The sequence below is a fragment of the Aquarana catesbeiana genome, linkage group LG04 (genome assembly GCF_042186555.1).
Source record: "Aquarana catesbeiana isolate 2022-GZ linkage group LG04, ASM4218655v1, whole genome shotgun sequence".
Taxonomy (NCBI): domain Eukaryota; kingdom Metazoa; phylum Chordata; class Amphibia; order Anura; family Ranidae; genus Aquarana; species Aquarana catesbeiana.
The window spans coordinates 354,310,189-354,333,865 of NC_133327.1; the positions used below are offsets into that span (position 1 = coordinate 354,310,189).

Here is a 23,677-nt window from a genome sequence, read left to right on the forward strand (position 1 = left end):
CCTGGGCATGCTGGGACTGTGACGGCATAAGGGGGCGTGGTCATTGGGTGATGACCACGCCCCCCAAAACGTCACAGTCCCAGCATGCCCAGGGACTGTGACGGCATAAGGGGGCGGGGTCACCAACTACATAAGTCAGAGCGGAGCGCCCAGAGTGCATTCCAGCCGGAGAGAGCGTCGTATCAACATCAGAAGAAGAGAAGAGGGCAGAAGGCAGAAGACCGAAGACCGGGCTCCTCCGCTATAGCAAAAGAGCGGCAAAAGAGCAGAAAATAGCAGAGGAGCCCGGCAGAAGACCCGGAGAGCACGGAGAAGAACCAGAGAGACCCCCGAAGAGAAGAAGGCAGCAGACCGGGCTCCTCCGCTATAGCAAAAGAGCGGCAAAAGAGCAGAAGATAGCAGAGGAGCCCGGCAGAAGACCTGGAGAGCGCGGAGAAGAACCGGAGAGACCCCCGAAGCCGGAAGAAGACCCCCGGTACGATGTACCCCATACTCATTCACATAGGGTGGGGGGCCGGGATCTGGCGGCCCCCTTATTAAATGGGGCTCCCGGATTCCGATAAGCCCCCCGCCCGCAGACCCCGACAACCAACGGCCAGGGTTGTCGAGAAAAGGCCCTTGTCCTCATCAACATGGGGACAAGGTGCTTTGGGGTGGGGGGGGGCCGCAGCGCGCCCCCCTCCCCCAAGGCACCAACCCCCCCATGTTGAGGGCATGTGGCCTGGTACGGTTCAGGAGGGGGGGGGCGCTCGCTCGTCCCCACCCCATTCCTGACCGGCCGGGCTGCGTGCTCGGATAAGGGTCTGGTATGGATTGGGGGGGACCCCCACACCGTTTTTTCGGCGTAGGGGGTTCCCCTCAAGGTCCATACCAGACCTAAGGGCCTGGTATGCTCTTTGGAGGGGGAACCCATGCCGGTTTTTTATTTAAAATTTGGCGCGGAGTTCCCCCTCAAGATCATCTGAGCACAAGTCGCATGCCGAAGTCGGATCATGCGAGACGGCGATCCGACTTTGATCCGACTTCAATGATAGTCAATAGGCTGAAGTAGGATCAAAGTCAGACCAAAGTAGTACAGGGAGCATTTCTAAAGTCGGAACGACTTGTGTCGGACCAGTTAGGACGGCTCCCATAGGGAAACATTGGATTTCACACGTCATGCGACATGAGCTCCCAATGTCGGAGCGTTTGTCGGACCAGTGTGAACCCAGCCTAAAGCATATGACTGCCGCTCTCCAAACCTGATCCTGGTATGGATGTATACATGTGAAAAGCCTCTATTAATAACGCTCCTTGGGGTATGCCCCTGACATGTTTTGCCCCGCCCAATGGGGTGCGCTATGTTTAAGCCCTGGTGGGTGGGGCAAAACATGGCCCAAGGAGCAGTATTGACTGAGGCTTTTACATGTATACATCCAGAGTGAAGCATGGTGGAGGTTTAGGGCTGCATTTCTGCAAATTGTGTTGCGTTTGTTAAACAATATGATTTTTATATATTAAATCAGACATAACATTACATGGGACAGTCTGTTTAGTAGTGGGTCATAGACAGATTACTGACAGATTTGGCTTGAGTGGATACTTTTCAAACAAATGCTGTTGGATACAATAGGAACGTAGATACCATTGTTGTATTCAGTTGACAGTTTGAACAGTCTATTGTCTCTATAGCTACAGTCTCAAACTGAAAGCTACACAGATGTCCGTTAGTCAGTTGTTATGGTAAATAACCTGACACATGAAAGGACTTATCATGCCTTAACCACTCTCATACTGGGCCTATTCTGGCACTTCTCTCCTACATGAAAAAATCATAATTTTCTTGCTAGAAAATTATTCAGAACCCCCAAACATTATATATATTTTTAGCAGACACCCTAGGGAATAAAATGGCGGGCGTTGCAACTTTTTATGTCGCGCAGTATGTGCGCAACAATTTTTCATGAATTAAAAAATAACAAAACAGTAAAAGTTAGCCCAATTTTTTTGTATAATGTGAAAGATGAAGTTACGCCGAGTAAATAGATACCCAACATGTCACGTTTTAAAATTACGCACACTCATGGAATGGTGCCAAACTTCAGTACTTAATCTCCATAGGCAACGATTTATATTTTTTTTACAGGTTACCAGTTTAGAGTTACAGAGGAAGTCTAGTACTAGAATTATTGCTCTAGCTCTAACGCACACGGTGATACCTCACATGTGTGGTTTGAACAGTGTTTACATATGTGGGCGGGACTTACGTGTGCGTTTGGTTCTGTGCGCGAGCCACCAGGGACAGGGGCGTTTTAAATTTATTTATTTTTCTTATTATTGCTTATTTTATTTTTTTATTTTTACACTGTCTCTTTTAATTTTTTTTTTTATAATTTTTATTCCTATTACAAGGAATGTAAACAATCCCTTGTGTGTGACAGCTCCACTTTATGGAGAGATGCAGGGTCAATAAGACCCAGCATCTAACCTCCAGGCTGGAAAGCATGAGATAAAAAAATAATTCACAATCCCATGCTTTCCAGCCGCAATCGCAGCTTTGTTTACAAGCGCGGCCCGGACGTGACGTCATAACGTCACGCCCAGGCTTCCGACAGTCATAGAGATGACAGGTGACCATCTGGTCACTGGAAATCTCTATGATCGTCATTCAGCGGCAGCCAATTCTTTCTCCAGGTCCCCAATGGCACGGGAGAGCATGGCGAAACACCGGAGGGCGACGGGAGGGGGGATGTCCCCTCCTGTCGCCTGTAAGAACGATCTAGCAGCTGAACTGCCACTATGATCATTCTTACGTTGCATACAATCGCCGGCTGAAATAGGATTTCTGAATGATGCCTGTAGTTGCAGGCATCATTCAGATATTCCCACTGAAAGCCAAGGACATCATATGATGGCCTTGGGCTGGAAGTGGTTAAACACACGGGACTTCATCATGCATTAGAACCAAGGTCTGTAAGACCAGAAGCCTCTCATCATGTTTTAAGACCAGAAGGGGAAGAATGTGTACTAGCCAAGAAAAAAAGATACCCGATTTCCAAAGCAACTGCCAACTGAGTCCTCGTTGTCAAAGGAGATCACAAACACACACTAACCAGAGTTAAGTAACTTATAACCATACTTTTACTGTGAATAGACCATAGTTTGTTTATTTGTTAGCCATTTTGCTTGTTATAGATATCTGTCAGTCTTGTACTGTATTCCAAATATTGTAATAGTTTTGTATGTACAGAATTTTTGTTCAGTAAAAGCACATTTACACACTGCAGAGGTCTCAGCTTTTCCTTGCTTATACTGCAAAGTAACCTTGCTAGACAAACACAAGCAAAACACAAAACGGAGTTGGAGATTTGGTCAGGATCAGTGGTGTCCTCAATACTGAGAAATAACAGCAAATACATCTCCATCATGCCACACCATCAGGAAGGCGTGTGATTGGTCCCAAATCTTCAGTGTAAAGAAGAACAAAACGTCCTTGAAGTGAATGTTTGGCCCCCACAGAGCCCTGATCTCAACATCAGTAAATCTGTCTGGGATTACATGAAGAGACAGGAGGATTTGAGGCAGCCTATATCCACAAGATCTGTGGCTAGTTCTACAAAGATGACTGGAACAACCTACCTGCCGAGTTCCTTCAAAAACTGTTTGCAAGTGTACCTAGAAAAATTGATGCTGTTTTGAAGGCAAAAGGGTGGTCACACTAAATATTGATTTGCAATTCTGTTCATTTACTTTCCATTTTGTTGATTGATAAAAATAAACTATTAGCACTTCTATTTCTGAAAGCTTTCTTAACTTACTGCATTTTTTCACACCCGCCTAATACCTTTGCACAGTACTGTGTATTTTTTATATATATATATATATATATATATATATATATATATATATATATATATATACACACACACACATACATACATATATATATATACACACACACACACACTTTTTTTTTTGCTATGACATAGTTTACCTTACTAAATCCACAGGTCTTGCACAATAAGATTTGCTAAATAGAGTATTTGTCTGGAAAAAGTAAACACAATTCTTACAGATCTGTTCTTGACCTTTTAAAATCCACTGCTTACATTAACTGGCTTAAATCTTAGCAGCAGAAAGCAAGGTTGCATTTTTTTTTTAAGTCCCCTTTAATGCACAGCATAGTCTTTTCCAAATTTACAAACTGCAGTTATTGGGAATGCTAGCACGACAGCTTTAACAGCTGTTTACCGCCAATGCATAAAACATTCTACCATCGATGAGTCATTCAGAATGTTTAGCACTTTGCATCCTATATAAAACATTTTACCATCAAGTCTGTCGAGTCCCCCCTGTAATCATCTTGTCTGGTGACATTTGAAAAGGAGCGCAGGGCTCCTGTGAGACGAGGTAAAACCATCTCTTTCTTATTCAGTGATCCATAGGATGAAAAATGGGATTTTGCTCTCTTGGAAGACCTGGAACGAAACAGGGGAGACATGTTTTATAGGAAATACAAAACGGCAAACAAAACAAGCATGAAAGAAACAAACATTTTCAGTGGGGAAAATTCAATGTTTGTTTGTAGAAAGGTTCGTTAACAAGCTACAATTTTCATAAAAATATATAGATGCAAAAAAAAGAATTCCACATTACTAGGGAATTTTAGCTACAGAAATTCTGGGCTTGTACAAAAATACTATTTATTGAGTATACAGCACCAGTTTAACATTATATTTCACTTACAGATGAAAACAAATGGTATGAATCAAACTTGGGTGACCAAAATAAACGTGTATGCTGCTTTAGATGCTGGATGGAAGTAAAATGCAGTCATATGTTAAAAAGTTATTTTGCTAAAAAATAAAAACTTACCTTTCTTCCTGCTTTCCCCAAGGTACTGGTGATGCCTCGCAGCTGCACCCTGGGAAGGCTACCTCACTGGTGCCTTCCAATAAGTTTTCATTTTCCAGCTGATCTGTGAGATTTCTTGTTTAATTGCTTATATGTTGCCATGGCTTCAGCAATGTGAGTGTTGATGTGGCACTCACTTTACCAACTCCATAGCAATGTGAAAACAATAACAATTTTTAAACTGTGCCAGATCTTGTGTATTGTACAATAAACTATACTTGTTTCTGCTTATTAGTCATTTATTGCATCCCAGTGCTGCTGATCTCCTGATGTCCCTTTGTAACCATTTTTCCTCTTACAAGTGTGTGTCCATTGACATGCACAAGGAGGCTCAAACCCGTCCCCCACTCTCTCCTCACAGGCTGTGATTGACAGCAGCAGGAGCCAATTGGTCCCGCTGCTGCCTCCATGTCCAGTGAGGAGAGAGAAGGCGGAGAGAACCAATGCACTTGGGCACAGAGCTGGATCAAGATCGGGCTCAGGTAAGTATAAAGGGGGAGGAAGTTACCACTGCTCCAGGAGCATTTAAACAGACAAGAGGTAAATCTGTCTTGGTTCGGAGGTCGTAGGTGCTGGCTATTGCTAATAGCGATAAACATGAATAAATTCTGGACAGCTGCACTCATAGATTAGCCTTGTATATTTGGAAGGTGCACATCAAATTCAAAAGTCACAGCAGACAGGAAAGAGCTGAGTATAAATATAAGTATAAAGGGGGGGGCTGGGAAGGGTTGGAAATTAGACACAGAAGGTTTTTTTACCTTAATGCAGAGATTAAATTACAGTAAAAAAAAAAAAAAAAACTTTCTACCTTTGCAGCCACTTTAACCACTTCTCGAAGCACTATAGCTGAATGAAGACTACAGCGCAGCCGGTTAGCTCTGGGACAGCATCATATGATGTCTTCCCGTGATTGCACTGCGTGCGCTGTGATCACTGTGTCCTTAGGATATGGCTGATCACAGATTGGGGTAAAGGGTCAATCACAGCAGCCCTTTACCACATGATCAGCTGTGTCCACACACAACTGATCACAATGTAAACATAAGCCAGTAATCGGCATTCCTTTTCTCACACTGACAGCATGAGGAGAGGAGAGCTGATAACAGGCTTGTGTGAAAGGGACATCTACACTGATAATCAGGGCATCAGTGTCGCCTCCTCATTAGTGCAGTTTTTTTTGTCTTTTTTTTTCGGTTTTAGTTAGCAAAAAAAAAAAAAAAAAAACAAGTGGTGATTAAACACCACCAAAAGAAAGCTCTATTTTGTGAAAAAAATGCTAAGAATTTCATATGGGTACAGAGTAGCATGACCGCGCAATTGTCATTGAAAACATGACAGCACTGAAAGCTGAAATTTGGCCTGGGCAGCAAGAGGGTAAAAGTGGTTAAGCTGGCCATACATAGTTGTTTTTTTGTTCAGCCAACGAGCTGAATGAAAAGAGCTGAGCCAATTTCCCCATTCGAGATGGACAGGGAAATCTTCCCCTCTGTGCTATTATATTCTGACAGCAGGTGACAAAAATTTATTTTTCGGTACCCAATATCATGCAAGCCACATGGGGATTGCAACATGTATATTACATGAGATTCATATGAAGTAAACTCGTTCAATTTACACTCCTTCCAAGTGACTGTAGAGAAAAAGATTTTTTTTTTTTTGTTAACCCCTGAAAAATACTTTTCCATCAAATAAGGCAGTTATAGATCCACTTTTAATTGTCAGATCTAAAATAGTCCTTACCTCCTATCTTTCATTGTACTGACATTCCTGTAAATAAATGTAGCCTTTTGGGTAGAATGATAGTTCGTTTTGTTATCCTTCCATAAAATATCACAGCATCCTTTACTTATTTTTTTTAAGCCTATAAAAAAAAGCCAATTCTACTTCTTTTCCACTTTTCTTTTATACCCATTAATTATTAAACTATCTGTCGATCAAACCAATTTTCCTAATCTTTTCATTACGATTATCATTTTATAGCCTTTTTGTACAAGTCTCTCCAAGCGTTTCTCTGACCGATTATGAAAATTCTCCGCAAAGGTGCAATTTCTGTTCACTCTCATTACTTGCCCTCTCTGAGAATTTTTGAGCTAGAATGGATGTTGGCAACTTGTTAGAGAAAGATAACTATTCCTATCAATATAGATCTATTTTCTAAAAGATCTTGACATCCTTAATACTTCTGTAACTCATTTCTTCTTAAAAAAAAAAGAGGGAAGAAGAAGATTCATATGACCTTATCCAAATACAAAAAATACTTGATTCAAAAAAAGTTTGTAAAACACAAATTCTGAAAGATCCCTATTAAAAGAAAATCCCCAAAAGCCATCAAAGCATTTGCTAAAGTGGGAGCTCATTGTACCAAAAATAACTGTGGCTCAAAATAAAAGTTCAACACTTCACAATAAACCACTTTTGGGTATTTGGGAGAACATTTCTCTTCTGCACGGCTGGCTTAACGGCTTCTTCTGCATCTTTATGGTCAATTATAGTATACAGAGAACAGATACCTTCTGTCACTAGAAACATATTTCTTCAAATGTTAGTCCCTGTAAACATTCTAGACAATGTTTAGTATCTTTGAGATAGGTTTGCAGGAATACTGAACATCCATTGTAAATCCATAAACTCCCCAATATTAAAATTAAAGCGTCAGTAAACCGGCCCCCCAAAAAATAGGTCCCCCTGCAGTGTTATGCCATAATGTGCTAGTATACATCACATACTAGCACATCATCACAGACTTAACTGCACACGGAGCCCTGCAGCTCAGCACGGTCACGGCTCCCCATCACGCTTCCATCTTCACCCGGTCTTCTGTCCAAGTTCGCAGGCTCCGGCTGTATAAATGTCCGGAGCCGTGATGACATCACTCATGCACATGCACGCAGGGAGCCCTGCCACGGAGCTCTGAAGGTAAGGCAAGGGTAAGCAATCCCTTCAGAAAGCATGCTCCTGTGACATCACCGGCTGCATCCCATGTGAATATCTCCTAAACAATGCAAGTTTAGGAGATATTTACTGTACCTACAGGTAAGCCTTGTTATAGGCTTACCTGTAGGTACAAGATAAAAAGTGGAGTTTATTTCCACTCTAAAGCGGAACTTTACCTTTAACAACTTGATAAAAAATAATGTTCTTTAGCATGTATTCCAACGACCCTAGTTCATACAGATGCAGTCAGTTCCAGACTTCCAGTGCAGAAAAAAATATATACTGTATATTCTATTCAAGTATGCATTCTTAACTTAAAAAGGGTACCTACTACTCCATGGCCCCATAGTAAGTACGAGCGTAGCCTTACTTTCAGTGGGACCAGGCTGTGTAGTGTGCATAGAGCAGTGCACATGACTGCAACTACCACACACTGCTCGTTTCAAACAAACACAACAGAGGGGAAAAAGAAAAGTTCAGGAGCTCAGGGAGGATGTTACAAAGAGGCAGAAAAACACAGAAATGATTCCATGAGAAATGGATTACGAGGTCTGGATTATTTTTGAAAAATAAGAATACTTTAATAATTTAATATTAAATTATAATAAAGTTAATATTAAATTATAATTAAGTTATTAATTTATACAAAAAAAATAAATAAAAAATACATGCTTAAACCAAATACCAAAAAACATCTATGCTATTCTGAAATATCATGGAAATCTTCATTTGACTATTAACCTGTAAGTGAACAGTGCACAGAATACACTTTTAGCTCTTGCAAGGTTGAATAGATCATTTCATTGGAGTACAGAGCTGCTGTCATGCATAAAGTAGGAATGATATCTGTATTTTAACTAGTAAACAATAACTTTACACTTTCTGCTGGGATCTTGGCTTACAAACATGCAGGAAAAAAGTTCCTGGCTAGTAGTAATGCCTGAAGTTTTTGGCAAGTGAGGCAGTGGTGATGCATGTGTTGTCAAGACTGAGAAGAGGGGAAATGAAAGGTTAGTGACAGAGTGAAGGGTGGTAAAATTGGATTTCAGTTTTTGTCATATTAAGCTCGAGGCAGCTGGATCTTATCCAGCAGGAAACCGAGAGAAGACTGAAATATGAGCCATGACCTGTAAAGGTGAGCCAAACGAAAGGATGGTAGGTATTTTGATATTAATAATGAGATATGTACAACACAGCCAGCAAAAGGAAAACAATGAAAAATAGGGGAAAAATGTTTCCTTAAAAGAAAATGAATTACCAAATGTTTTCACACAGTAAACAAAAGTTGCTATTCATGTGTGCAAGCTCCCTTGTAACAAATATATACACCCCCCAACCCCCACACTAAAAAATAGTGCTTCAACCACAATGCACTTTCCTCCACAAAGACATTGGTGTGTATAAGAGCACAGCCACATAGAGCCATTACTTGCATGGCAGGCTATAGGCAGCTCAGGCAGCTCCGCAGGCGCAGAAAAGTGTCTGGCATCTAAAATGCCTCTGTAAGCCCCATGTACATGAACCCCAAGAGACAAAACATGGGAAAATAGGCAAGTATTATAGAGATATACTGCTAATGTTTTGTTTTTAATTTTGACCCAATACATGCTTTAAGGGCAAGTTCACATAAGTTTGCATAGTAAAACGTTTCAGCGCATCTCACTGCTTGTTCTTTAAGTGTCACATAGAGGTTGATATAGTAAAACTGAAGAGTGCAAAATATGGTGCAACTCTGATCGGTTTCCAGGTTTTTTTTATCAAAGCTTAATTGAACAAGTTGATGTTAGAAGCTGATTGGCTACCATGCACAGATGTGCCAGATTTTGCACTCTCCAGTTTTAGTAAATCAACCCCATATTGATATTTCCTTGATGCCTCAGCACAGCAGTGCAACATGTTCTGCTGATGTGAAATGACATGTGCAAAAATGCATCCGGGTAATGTTTTCTATGTGCTATAGTGGTGACCTGCACTTATCCAGTGTGGATAAATACAGGTCACTGCACACAGCGTGAACAAGCCCAAGTTGCACAGTTTGGCATTCTCACCAAGATCACGTGCAGTGGCAGGAGTTACCCACATTGAGTCAAATTGGGATGCATTTTTGGCATGGATTGCACTGGACTGAATACTGTATTTATTGGCGTATAACACTCACTTTTTCACCCTAAAAATTGGGTGCAAATAGCACGTGCGTGTTATACGCCAATACTTCAATTTTAGATGCCTCGGAGGGGACAGGGAGGGTGCGGGACGAGCGATGTCAGATTACATACAGCGAGAATTTCATGTTTACTTGGCGGCCTCTGTAAAAGGAAGTCCCTCTCCTGGGCCGCCCCCCTCCCTTTCCCCTCTAGGCTGCAGATGGGCATCGATCAGGCTGCACTGATGGCAATGGTGAGGCTGCTGCATTGATGGCAATGGTGAGGCTGCTGCATTGATGGCAATTGTGAGGCTGCTGCATTGATGGCAATGGTGAGGCTGCTGCATTGATGGCAATGGTGAGGCTGCTGCATTGATGGCAATGGTGAGGCTGCTGCATTGATGGCAATGGTGAGGCTGCTGCATTGATGTGGACTGATGAGGTTGCATTGATGGCACTTGTGAGGCTGCAGATGGGCATTGATGAGGCTGCATTGGTGGCAATGGTGAGGCTGCAGATGGGCATTGAACAGGCTGTATTGATGGCAATGGTGAGACTGCAGATGGGCACTGACTCTTATTTTGCTTCAAAGTTCCTTATTTAAAATTTTTTTTCCCTGAAACTTCCCTCTTAAAAATTCATGTGCGTGTTATACACCTGTGCGTGTTATACGCCGATAAATACGGTAATTACTGTGAACACTATCCCTAGGAGAACACGGGAAACTCATAATCAGATCTGTTTTCCGTAACATCCACTAAAAATTAACCCTAACACTCTGGGATGCATCAAATGCTTTGTGGTGCATGAAAATGCAGGAAGCACAATCTTTTTCAATCATGTTCCTCTGGTCTATTAGGCCCGTTTCACACATATGGACCGTTCGCCTGTTTTTTATCCATCCGTTGACGGATGAAAAATGCATCTCCATGGAAAAACGCATGTAAATGGATGATAATCCATTTACGTCAGTTTTCATTCGCTTCTGTGAACATTCTGTTTTTTTTTCATCCATTAAAAGAATGGAGGATAAACTAATGCAAATGGACAAGTGGTCCCTTGTTGCATCTCTTTTTGGATTGGTTTTTAGGAGCAACCATCACTGTGGTGGGGGGAGGGGTGGGTTTGTGGTGGAGAAAGGCATGAGATCTGAAGAGCAGTATACATAGTAAGGGCACAGTCTGTACAGACAGGCTCCCTTACTAGCTGACGCTGACTGTCACTGTCAGATTTTAAATGTAATTGTCGGCTCTTTTTTCTATACTTCATAGCACCGAGAAGGAGCAGTCATTCAGGCCAGTCACTAAATTAAACAAAGGGGCAGGGTCAACTGATGATGTCTCTACCGTTTAATTTAATGGCGGTCTCGAAAAACAGCTCCTTCTCAGCGCTGTGAAGTATAGAAAAAAAAAAGAGCCGACAATTACATTTAAAAGCCCACAATGACAGTCAGCGTCGGCAAGTGAGGGAACCTGTCTGTGCAGACTGTTCCCTTATTGTGTATACTGCTCTTCTCCTGTCCTCTCCTTGCACACACTGTCAGGCGACTATGTGATAGCAATAATATCAGAGGTAAAAAAATAAAAATAAAAAATTGAGCCTCCCCACCTCCCACATAAGCAGGCATACTAAAGCTGCACAAATAGACGTTAAAAAAAACAAAAAAGATCTCGATTCAACCCCCCTCTTCATCTTAACTGGCATCTCCCCGCTTCTATGTAAACATTGCAGAGCCAGAGATATTCCTCAGCACACAGAGCTAGAGAAGAGAAGAGATACAATGTATCTCTTGGTTCTTTAAGATCAAAGGGATAAACTTCTGTATATATTATACATATATATTTATTTTTTTAGCAGAGACCCTAGAGAATAAAATGACAACCATTGCAATATTTTATGTCACGCGGTATTTGCGCAGCGGTCTTTAAAACACAATTTTTGCGGAAAAAATATACTTCCATGAATTAAAAAAAAACAAAACAGTAAAGTTAGCCCGATTTTTTTGTATAATGATGTTACACCGCAAGAAACGTCGTCTTTATTCTGAGCAAAATAAATGTGATTTTCATTTTATCCAGAATCGTGCAGCTCTAATGTAATCCAAAAATTTGACTCAAGTGGTTAAGTGGATGGAAAGAACTGATGGAAAAACTGATGAGTTTTTTCTTTGAAAAAACGTGACCGAATTGATGAAACAAACTGAAGGCATGTATGAAAGGGGCCTTACTGTAATAAAAAAAGATGCACAATTAAACTATGGGGGCCCAGTTGACACGTAAGCATTCTGTTGAAGTGCACTAAGGCTACTTTCACACCAAGGCGCTTTACAGGCACTATAGCGCTAAAAATAGCACCTGCAAATCGGCTCTCCTGTCACTCCAGTGTGAAAGCCCGAGGGCTTTCACACTGTAGCGGTGCGCTTGCGGGACGTTAAAAAAAAAGTCCTGCAAGCAGCATCTTTGCAGCGATTTAGGAGTGGTAAAAAATCTGCTTCAGGGAAAATGGCACTGTTCAATAGTTAATTGTATGTGCATCCACTACACTACTTAAATATTACCAACTCTCCATATAAAGTGAATAGTGCTTCAAATAAATATGCATAAAAAAGAAAGAAAAAAAGTATATATAGGTGTACAAAAATATATATACACATGAAAAATATAAATCAATCTATTTTTATATATATATATATATATATATATATATATATATATATATATATATATGATCATACAGCACATCACAAATGATAAAGTGTTGCGTGCTTAATAATACGTGACTCAATTGCTGAAAAAATTATGTTGCGTGTAAACCGGAATAAACATATTTAAAAAATCAATATCTCTAAAACACATTACATGCTTCTAAACAAAATCAAAAAATAAATAAATAATAAAGTGACAGATGCTAGTATCAGAGTGATGAGTCCCAACAAATATATGTAATCTATACAGTTATACACTATTGAATAACAGTCTGTGAGCTGTGATCCGTGCACAAAATTGAAACAGAAGTGACTCTCCAGTGCTCCCCACATTCCTCCGCAACACCCACTTGTGCCTGCACTCACCAGAGCACCTCACCCCTGCAGGGGTAACAGGCATAATAGCAGTGTTCCAATGGCGGTGTCCCCTTTTCACAGGTTATCCCTCAGTTTGGTACCGCTGCATTCCACCTCACCAAGGTATCTCTAGGAATCCCCAACGACAGGCATCCACTATTGCTACAATGATTACTGGCTGCGCTGACGTCACCAGCTCAGCAGTCAGAGCACCAGAGGACCTAGAGGTCATCACCTCTAAAAATTGCAGTGCTTTACCGCCGACGCCCCCAATCACCCAGCGTGAAAGTGCCCTAACGCACCTGTGTAAATGTGCATTGCATTACAGCAGCCTATTCATTATGGTCTGCCTTAACAACTTACTTAACAGGTTAAGTTTACATGCATACACTCAGAAATGGCTGCATCTGTCTTATGTTACCAAAGGGTTCATGTACACACAGACTAGGTTGACTGCCATCCATGGGAAAATGCAAATGCAGCAAAGTTGCGGCCATCGGTCAATACGTTCCTATACTGAACACCATTCTTTTGCATTCAGGAGAGGGAGGTTGAACCTCCCCTACACGCAGCAACTTCTAAAATCTTGTAAAAGCCTATGTGTGCATGGACACATGGGCTTTTATGGAGTTGCGTTTAGGTGCTTTGATTTAAAAAAAAAAAAAATGCTAAAAGCTCCTAAACTCAAGTTTAGAAGCTGTAGTGTACATGAGCCCTTTAAGTGTTACTAAACCCAGGACCCTGCATTCACTATATCTGGTCTCCCACAGTACACAGAACATGGATACACAATTATTCTAGTAAATATAAACTGCTAAATACCTTTTCTCATTAGCAGTATATAGCAGTCTTGTGTCAGCAGGGTTAGCAGACTTCTATCAGTGTCCAGCCGAGCACTGGTTAAAGCTTGTAGGAGGAGTTTTCATTCTACTCTGACTGTCCTATGAGGCTGCATGGCCCCTGACTTTGTCTGGACAGTGCTGATTGGCCCTGTGCTGATCACATGCACCCTCCCAGGGAAAAAAAAAACTCTCTAGCAATTCACACCAAACTGAGCATGTGAAGAGTGCCTCCTAGGGCTATGTTCTATCAGCAGATGGATTGGGGACAGTAAAAGAAGGGGAGAATCAGAGAAGACAGGATCAAACAGCCTTTTCACACAATGCGGAGGATTAACTGCTTAAGTTCCACAGTTAGTGTAACAAGCATGCTCTACTGCATATACAGACTGATTTTACTGTTGTGGGTTTAGTAACCCTTTATATATGCTGAAATCTGGGGTACTTAATCGTCAACTTAATTTCATGAAATCAGCACTTGACTGGTGATCACTCAGGAGGTACATCACAATCAGTGACCAAAAGTAAAGCACAGGAGACAGCTGAAAGCAGGGATAAAAGTTTCACGGAAATAAATATCTGCATGATAGAGTCCTCCATGTTACAAGGCCTTTGGTGTAATCTGAAGTTAACACACATACACACATACCTACATACATACCACATGTGTGGGAATCCTTCAGCATCTGCAATCAGTTCATGTGTTCAGTTTAAATCTTTTTTGAGTATAGATTATTTTTAAAGAAAAACTCTTCTATATTAAGAAATCTTTCTGAACTAATGTTTCAGTGAAGCATGAAAAGCACTCCATAAATGGAGAATGGGCAGATAGATCAAAGGTCCACCTCCTTCATCCATAGAGTGCTTTTCATTGTGTGAACTGATGCATTTAGAAAAATAAATAAATACTGGTTTAACTATTGTGTGCGTGACTTTAATCACTAGTATAGCTGCTTCATTACTGAACAACTTCATTTAAAGAGATGATGTCAGTCTTAAACAGAATAGCATCAGCTTTACCCTCTCTTGCCTCTATGGTGGCATTTCTCCTAACTCCCTTCTGTTCCAGCATGCAGCCTCAGTTGTTATCTTTGGCATTCAACTGGTCTGGGAATGTGCCTTCTTAGGTACCACACTGCACTTTGTGGCTCCTTTTGTCTAACCCCTACATTACTACAGGACTCACTACGTAACTACAGGTAGATACATAGGGGTCCCAGGATGGAACCACAGTGCTCAGTGGGGTACACAGACATCCACCACTCTCAACGTGTTGATTGCTAGGAGACACTGATGAAGGTTGCAGCACTAGAACAAAGAAAATAGGAGACGAGGACTGTCCGAGAAGTCAATACAATAGCTCTTCTTACAGGGTACTGCAGATGCAATTTTTGTGGCCAAAAAGTTCCATATTATTCCAAAAAATTGTGCAGTCTCTGATAAGTGTCTTTCCTCATCTGCATAGTTGTTCCAGGTCACTGTCTCAGAAAGCACTGAAGCTAGAGGGTCAGCATGACAGGCAGGTAGCTAATGATCCTTTGTATATTATGAATGCAACATGTTACACCCGTAACCATCCCCTCCCCCAAAAATGTTCCCCCTCCCTGTTACAGCATGCAGGGGTTCTTCTCCCCTACAGCCTCTGTCCTTTTGTGATCCCGTCTGCCAATGAAGAAAACCGTCCTGTAGTTCTCCAATAGTAAGCCCATTACCTCGGAATGCCTATTACGTGCAGGAAGCTGGAGGAGAAGTGTGCAGGAGCCTGGCATTGCACCTACGATCCACTAACCACATGTGCAGTTCTTTGCAGGCTCCTCTAAAAAAAAATTTCATGAATGCACATTTCTTTTCCTGCAAAAATATGAGCATTTAGAATTTTTTTTAAAGGCAAAATTATACACACCTCTGCTCCAGCTATGTAGAATCCCCAAGTTTTCCGCCCAGCCACTGACATCTTCGGGCAGCCAGCTGCCTGGTCTCCCACTTTCACTGGCCGGGCGGGGATGGCATCATTCCCGCACTTGCACAGCTCACTGTACAAGGGCAGACAGGTTTTTCGTCACATATGGCGAAGCATCACATATGGCTACCCGCTGGAGTGCGCATGCACGACGCTGCCATATGCGTTCCAACACTTTTACTACAAAACAGCACACTAAAACCGTCAGATAGTGTGACGGAAGTGACGTAAAAAACAAAAAATACGTGTTCTACTTGTATTGTATTGCTATGTAATCACATTATATGTGCAAGCAGGATTAAATTGCACCCCACCCCCCCCCCAACCTGAACTTGGACAGCGATCAGATGTCAATCAATGTTTTTTTGTAATAGATTGTGTGTGTTTATAAAGTGCTATGTGATGACATTATATGTGCAAGCATAGCGCAGTGTTTGTATTGTCTGTAATGTCACTTCCGTGACATTATTGCACAGCGATCAGCTGTTTATTTGTAATAGATTGTGTGTGTTTATAAGGTGCTATTGTCGTCACTTCCTTGACATTATCTGATGGTTTCACTGGTCGGTATTGACGCAAAAACTTTTGGAACGCATATAGGCAAGTTACGCATGCGCACTGCAAAATTTCTCAGCGGAACGTCACTTCCGTAGCAAAATGTGATGGGTCGCCGAATGTGACGAAACACAGGCAGATAAGTAGATTTGGACACCAACCTAAATACCATGAAGCAAATGTGACAAAGGAAACTGCCTTTCCCTCTAACCCCACTCCCCATCTCCCTTCTTCCCAATGATCTTCCCCCAGTTTTTTTCTTGTGTCTTTAACTTAGTCCTGACATTCACATCTCTGTTCAGATGTACAGTATGCTCTTTGGTTGACCTATACTTCAATAAGTATTTTTGGTGTACTTCGTGATGTATGCCCTGTATCCATGCTGACATTAGTATACTGGTGTGCTACTTCTTGTTGTTTTCTACATCTGCTTTTTATATATATTTCAAACAGAAAGAAAGAAAACAAAACACAAAAAAAAAAAAACATTTACAGAGTTTATAAAAAAAAAATACTATGAAAATGCTGCTGATGTGCCAGTCGTTTCATCACCCAGCTGGTACCAAAGGCAAGTTTTTGGGGGGGGGGTTTTAACCACTTGCCGACCAGCCGCTGCAGTTGTACTGTGGCAGAATAGTACAGCTGGGCGAAACGACGTTATGCAACATCGCTTCGCCCTGTGGCCACTAGGGGCGCGCGCCCCTGATCATTGCCGGGCTCCCGCAATGACCGCCGCTGACACACGGAGAACCGGGATCTGTGTGTGTAAACACACAGTTTCCAGCTCTCTGAGGGGAGAACAGACAGATCGTTGTTCATACAGAGTATGAACAGCGATCTGTCATCTCCCCTGCACAGTCCCCTCCCCCCTTCAGTTACAACACACACTAGGGAACACATTAACCCTTTGAACGCCCCCTAGTGGTTAACCCCTTCACTGCCACTGACATTTTCACAGTAATCAATGCATTTTTATAGCATTGATCACTGTATTAATGTCAATGGTCCCAAAAATGTGTTAAAATTATCAGATGTGTCCGCCATAATGTCGCAGTTTGACCATTACTAGTTAAAAAAACAAAAAAAAATGAATAATAAAAATACCATAAAACTATCCCCTATTTTGTAGACGCTATAACTTTTGTGCAAACCAATCAATATACGCTCATTGCAATTTTTTTTACCAAAAATATGTAGAAGAATACATATCGGCCTAAACTGAGGAAAAAAAGTTGTATTTTTTTTATATGCTTTTGGGGGATATTTATTATAGCAAAAAGTAAAAAATAATGCATTTTTTTTCAAAATTATATGTGCAATATGTTTATAGCGCAAGAAATAAAAAGGTGATCAAATACCACCAAAAGAAAGCTCTATTTGTGGCAAAAAAAGGACGTCAATTTTGTTTGGGTACAACATCGCACGACCGCGCAATTGTCAGTTAAAGCGACGCAGTGCCGAATCGCAAAAAGCGCTCTGGTCGGGAAGGGGGTAAAATCTTCCGGGGCTGAAGCGGTTAACAATTGTGTACACAGCTCCAAGCCATCAGGCTGAGCATGAATAGAATATATACAATTTGTTATCACTTTTAAACATTTATAGAATAGATTGAATAAAACATGCTCATTGTAAAAAAGGTCTAATACACATTTGCCAACAAATTAGAAAAGCTGGGCATTTTTCAGCACCTGTGGAGCACAGGTGCAGCCCGCTGCCAGTAGCCCTTCCAAATCAATAAATCAGAAAAGAGCGTAATGGACCATGTTATTCATGACCCTAAGGCTTACTGTTGTAAAAGATTTAAAGGAAACGTGTTATGAGAAACATTGGTTGACTGCCATTGCTAAACTCCTTTTGAATATGCTGGTTACCTGGTTGTCATGATAAAGCTGAATACCACTAATTAAGGAACTTTGTAAAAAGTGCAGGAACACCATGAGTGAAGTACTAATAGCTGCCTGCCATATTGTGGGCTTATCTCTATTATTTATCTCTGACAGTTTATGCCTCAGCTGCAGGATACACTCCACACTCCAGTCAGAGAGGAATGAAGCACAGAGAGCAACTATGCCTGCCCCTCCCCTCTGCTGACCTCTCATTGATTGAGTTCACACAATACAAAGGCTTCTGTGATTGGGCAGGAGGAGGAGGTGAGGGGCAGGCATATTAGCTGCTCTGACTTTACACTTGAAGGGGCTGAGACCAGCTGAGTCCAGCATCAGAGCTCTGGAAGATATGCTGCTGAAGCACAATAAACCTGTCAGATTTAAATAATAAAGATAAGCCCAAGAGGTGGCAGGCACTTCCTTGAACTTAGCTCATGGAGTGCCTTTACTTTTTGCATAGTTGCTGAATTCCAACTTTCTTTTCACTAGAACTGAATGGAATGATCAGTCCCAGAATAGATCATACCTCTGTACCATGTTGCTCTATTGTCTGCAGATACCCTGATATTCTGGGCTTAGTTGTGGCTTTGTACTATGTGACACTATGTATATCCTGCTAATAGACTCTGTCCCGTCCACAGTCACTTCCTGTAGTACAAACATAATGTGCACACTGCTCAGGCAAGTAATGAGCTGCTTACCCCTGCAGGTGCTGGGCCCGGCTCACCAACTTCAATATGCAGATAAAGGGAAAGAGATTTACACCTTTCCCCACCCACAAGAAGGCCCAGAAACACCCATAGTAACCATAGGACCCACCCACATCAACTCCCAGAACTGGTATAAGTGATTCCCATAGCCCGCCCTGGAGGATCTAAAGGATCATGGAACATGTAGTATCAGGACTGGAGAAGGAAGGAAACAGGAAGTCAGAGAACTTTGAAATTCAGCCAGGAGGAGGAGTGACATCACAGAAAGCTGCTGCTATACACTAAATTAAAGGAGGTAAGTTAAACACAAACTGACAGGGGTTTGGGATTCATTTACATGCACAATCCATCTGTTGTTTTGGAGAGGAAAAGCTGGAGTTCTTCTTTAATCCATATCCAATTCTTCTTAGTTTCCAACTCAGAATAAGTATGCAGATCTGGAAAGTCAGAGAAAAAGTCCTCCCGCTTGTTCAGTCATGGTTTTTATAACAGGAAACCCTAAGTATACACAGTCAAAATAATATCTTTTTTGGTTTGTTATAACCTCTGTCAGGCTTTTACTGATAAACGCAGAATGCCACCAGATCATGTACTGTGGTATCTTCAGCTGAGAATCAAAACAGAGCAGAGGCAATTATTGTCCTCAGGCAGCAAGAGTCAGTCATAAACCCAACCATTGGTGTAATTATAAAAGTGTTTTCACAGATTCACGCTTTTTTCAAATGGGATTCAATTGCAAAAAAGTTTGTATGGGTTGAAACATTTGAAACATGGGTGACACTATGGGATTGATTTACTAAAACTGGAAACTGCAAAATCTGGTGCAGCTCTCCATAGAAACCAGCTTCCAGTTTGTTTTGTTTTTTTTGCCAAAGCTTAATTTAACAAGCTGAAGTTTGAAGCTAAATGGCTACCATAGACATCTGCACCTGGTTCTGGTAAATCAATCCCTATGGGGTTTGGGAAGGAAAGCACTGGAAACAAGAAAAAAAAAGTCCAGATTTGATTTCAAGTGAATTTCAGTCAAAAAGTGTTTTGAAAGGTTAGACCCATGCTAAGCTTTTACTGCTAATTGGAGCTCCGTTTGAGAGGGTTCTGCTCTGGTGACCCTTTTTTATTTTTTACCAGACAGGAAGTGAGGGAAAATATGCAACAGGGAAGCTGACAACAATAAAACGCTAAACTAAAGAAATAGCCAGCACTCCTGAAATATTATGTATTAAAGAGGTGTTAGTGCCATATACATTTGAAAATCTTTGTAAAAGCCACACTGTCTTGCCAAGGTCACTCTGCATGGTGAGGTCCCTAATGCCTAGTACACAGTATAAATGAGAGGCCCAGCAAATCGCTTGACACATATAAGTATTAGAATAAAAGTAATCCTTTATTAAAATACCCAGAACATATAAAAACCTACTGTCTAATTTGTAAAACCATAATTGGCCAAAAAAAATTTCAAAAACCCCAACCATTGCAGCTGCAGAAAAAATTGCTTATGTATTAAGCATCACCCCCAAAAAAAGACAACAAAGTTGCATAGATGGAAACCAACAGGTATACATACCCCAGTAGTGGGCATAGTCCGTGTTAATTATCTGACATAAAAAAGACCTCTACTCCACATTGCTATATAAAGACAGACCACTTCATATGGCTAGATGATTACTCGGAGTCCATGTTGAGTTCTTATATTTGGCTATATTGTGCAACCAACCCACATACAGACAGTGTAGAAACAGAGTAGATTATGGTAAATATATCAGAGATCGCTGGAAAATGCCCAGGGAAAGGCGACTCTACAAGACTCTGGTCCGGCCGCACCAAGAGTATGCTGTCCAGTTCTGGGCACCAGTCCTCAGGAAGGATGTACTGGAAATGGAGCGAGTACAAAGAAGGGCAACAAAGCTAATAAAGGGTCTGGAGGATCTTGGATATGAGGATAGGTTGCGAGCACTGAACTTATTCTCTCTGGAGAAGAGACGCTTGAGAGGGGATATGATTTCAATATACACATACAGTACTGGTCACCCTACAATAGAAATAAAACTTTTTTGCAGAAGAGAGTTTAACAAGACTCGTGGCCACTCATTAAAATTAGAAGAAAAGAGGTTTAACCTTAAACTACGTAGAGGGTTCTTTACTGTAAGAGCGGCAAGGATGTGGAATTCCCTTCCACAGGCGGTGGTCTCATCGGGGAGCATCGATAGCTTCAAGAAACTATTAGATAAGCACCTGAATGACCACAACATACAGGGATATACAATGTAATACTGACACATAATCACACATAGGTTGGACTTGATGGACTTGTGTCTTTTTTCAACCTTACCAACTATGTAACTACGGTATATGTCTTCACATGTATCCTTGTATGTAGCTCATAGCATGTCACCTTAAGTCATTGCCTGTTGGCAAATGAATCCTTATAGAAAAGTTCTTCAAGCTGTGTGAAGCATAACCTGTAGTTGCCTAGTGGGGCAATGGCAGAGTACACTGATCAGAGTGTTCTGGCGGGGGGGGGCCATCTCCCGTCAGAACACAATAGCTCAGTGGGGGAGATCGCTGAACTAACCTTGCATGGTTAGTACAGTGTCTCCGCCTAGAGTTTTCAGCCAGCAGTTTGCACAGAAATAATTGTTATTGTGTACCCAAGCTTTATACACAAACACAATACCCTGACTCTCTGCTCCCCTCTCCTTAGATCACACTGCTGCCTTATACATACATGCTACAGCTCTCTGCTGCCCGCCACTCTGCATCACCCTGTATTGACTGTCAGCACGCATTGAGAACAACACTGGAAAGAACAATGGGGGTATACAGCTGCCACAATGTTGATTTGTGGCAGAACCCCTGGGGTCCACCAAAATTTCTCATGGACCACTGGTTGGCAACCGCTGGCTTAAAGCATGGCACCTTGAATCATCCCCTGTTGGCGATTGAATCCTTATTGGAAAGTCCTACAAGCTTATAATTGCCTGATAAGGGAGCTACCAGCTTAAACGATGGACGTTCCAAGCCACATAATGCTCAAATAAAGTGATACTTAGCCATCAATGTAGATCTTGGGACATCCAGACTGTTCTCATAGATGATAGTGTTCTATAGGTTTGTATTCAGAGGCACCATAGTCTCTTCTATAGATGTAGGAGATGGGGAGGGAGAGCATTCCCAACAGCTGACATTATGAGAGAGGGGCTGGGAACCTGACACACCAGCTGATTAAGAGGTAAATATCAACCAATGATGAAAATGGGAAACGTTGGTAAATCTGCTTAAAATAGCCATCATTGGCTCCAAAATGGCGTAATGTCATGACGTAAAGAAAAGTTGCACCGTCATCACGCATGACGTAAATAAACGTCACAATGTCACCATGCACGCCGTGATGTCATGATGTAACATGGTATCATGACTACAAATAACCGTATAAGACAAAATAGCAAAAGATATCGCCAAATTCCAACACAAAACACCATTAAAGAAACAATACAAGGAAAGTATAACTGTAGGACAGAAGGTTACTATATATAAATGCAAGTTACTATACACTGTGTGCATAATTATTAGGCAAGTTGTATTTTTGAGGATTATTTCATTATTGAACAACTACAGTGCTTTTGGGTAATCCAAAATGTTAATAAGCCTCAAACCTGAATATTTAAAAAAAGTAAAAGTGAGGTTTTGACTTTGTTAGGAGAATATCTATGTGTGCACAATTATTAGGCAACTATTATGCCCCGTACACACGATCGGACTTTGTTCGGACATTCCGATAACAAAATCCTAGGATTTTTTCCGACGGATGTTGGCTCAAACTTGTCGGAAAATCCGATCGTTCTAAACTTGGTGACGTAAAACACGTACGTCGGGACTATAAACGGGGCAGTGGCCAATAGCATTCATCTCTTTATTTATTCTGAGCATGCGTGGCACTTTGTCCGTCGGATTTGTGTACACACGATCGGAATTTCTGACAACGGATTTTGTTGTCGGAAAATTTTATATCCTGCTATCAAACTGTGTCGGAAAATCCAATGGAAAATGTGTGATGGAGCCCACACACGGTCGGAATTTCCGACAACAAGGTCCTATCACACATTTTCCGTCGGAAAATCCGACCGTGTGTACGGGGAATTAGTGTGCAGAATTCTTATGCCAGTGTTTCTCAACTCCAGTCCTCAAGGCGTCCCAACAGATCATATTTTCAGGCTTTCCATTATTTTGCACAGGTGATTTGATCACTTCCACTGCCTAATGGCCCATACACACGATCCAAATATCGTCGTCCGAGGAAGAATCGTATATTTTCGGATCGTGTGTACACTAATTTCGACAGCTGATCACGACAGTTCATCCGATATTATTCGATCAGACATGCACGAAAATTTTCCTCGTACGATTCCAGATCGTACGATTTTCGTTTCGTCAGTATAGTTATCATCTGAAAATGCAATACAAATACATTACAACACATGAAATCACTTCTGATTTTATGTTGTGTCATACGAGAATTTTCGTGACTTTATTTACCTAGTCATCTTCTACTTGCGACTATTACGCGAAAAAGGTTGTACGATCTGTCGTGCGATTTTCGGATCGTGTGTACGGGCCATTAGTAATTACCACAGCCGTCTCATCTGAGGGAAAGCCTGAAAACATGACCTGTTGGGCCGCCTTGAGGACTGGAGTC

At 41.5% G+C, this 23,677-nt stretch overlaps 1 protein-coding gene across 2 annotated transcripts in view; it reads right to left on the minus strand.

Moving 5' to 3' along the window:
- ASCC3 (activating signal cointegrator 1 complex subunit 3) overlaps positions 1-23,677 on the minus strand; it is a 1,208,179-nt gene that overhangs the window by 1,171,348 nt on the left and 13,154 nt on the right. For both annotated transcript variants that reach the window (XM_073626995.1, XM_073626996.1), the window contains exon 2: positions 4,310-4,457. In XM_073626995.1, coding sequence (XP_073483096.1) covers positions 4,310-4,399 — 90 coding nt within the window. In that variant the 5' untranslated portion in view covers positions 4,400-4,457. The remainder of the gene's footprint in view (positions 1-4,309; positions 4,458-23,677) is intronic.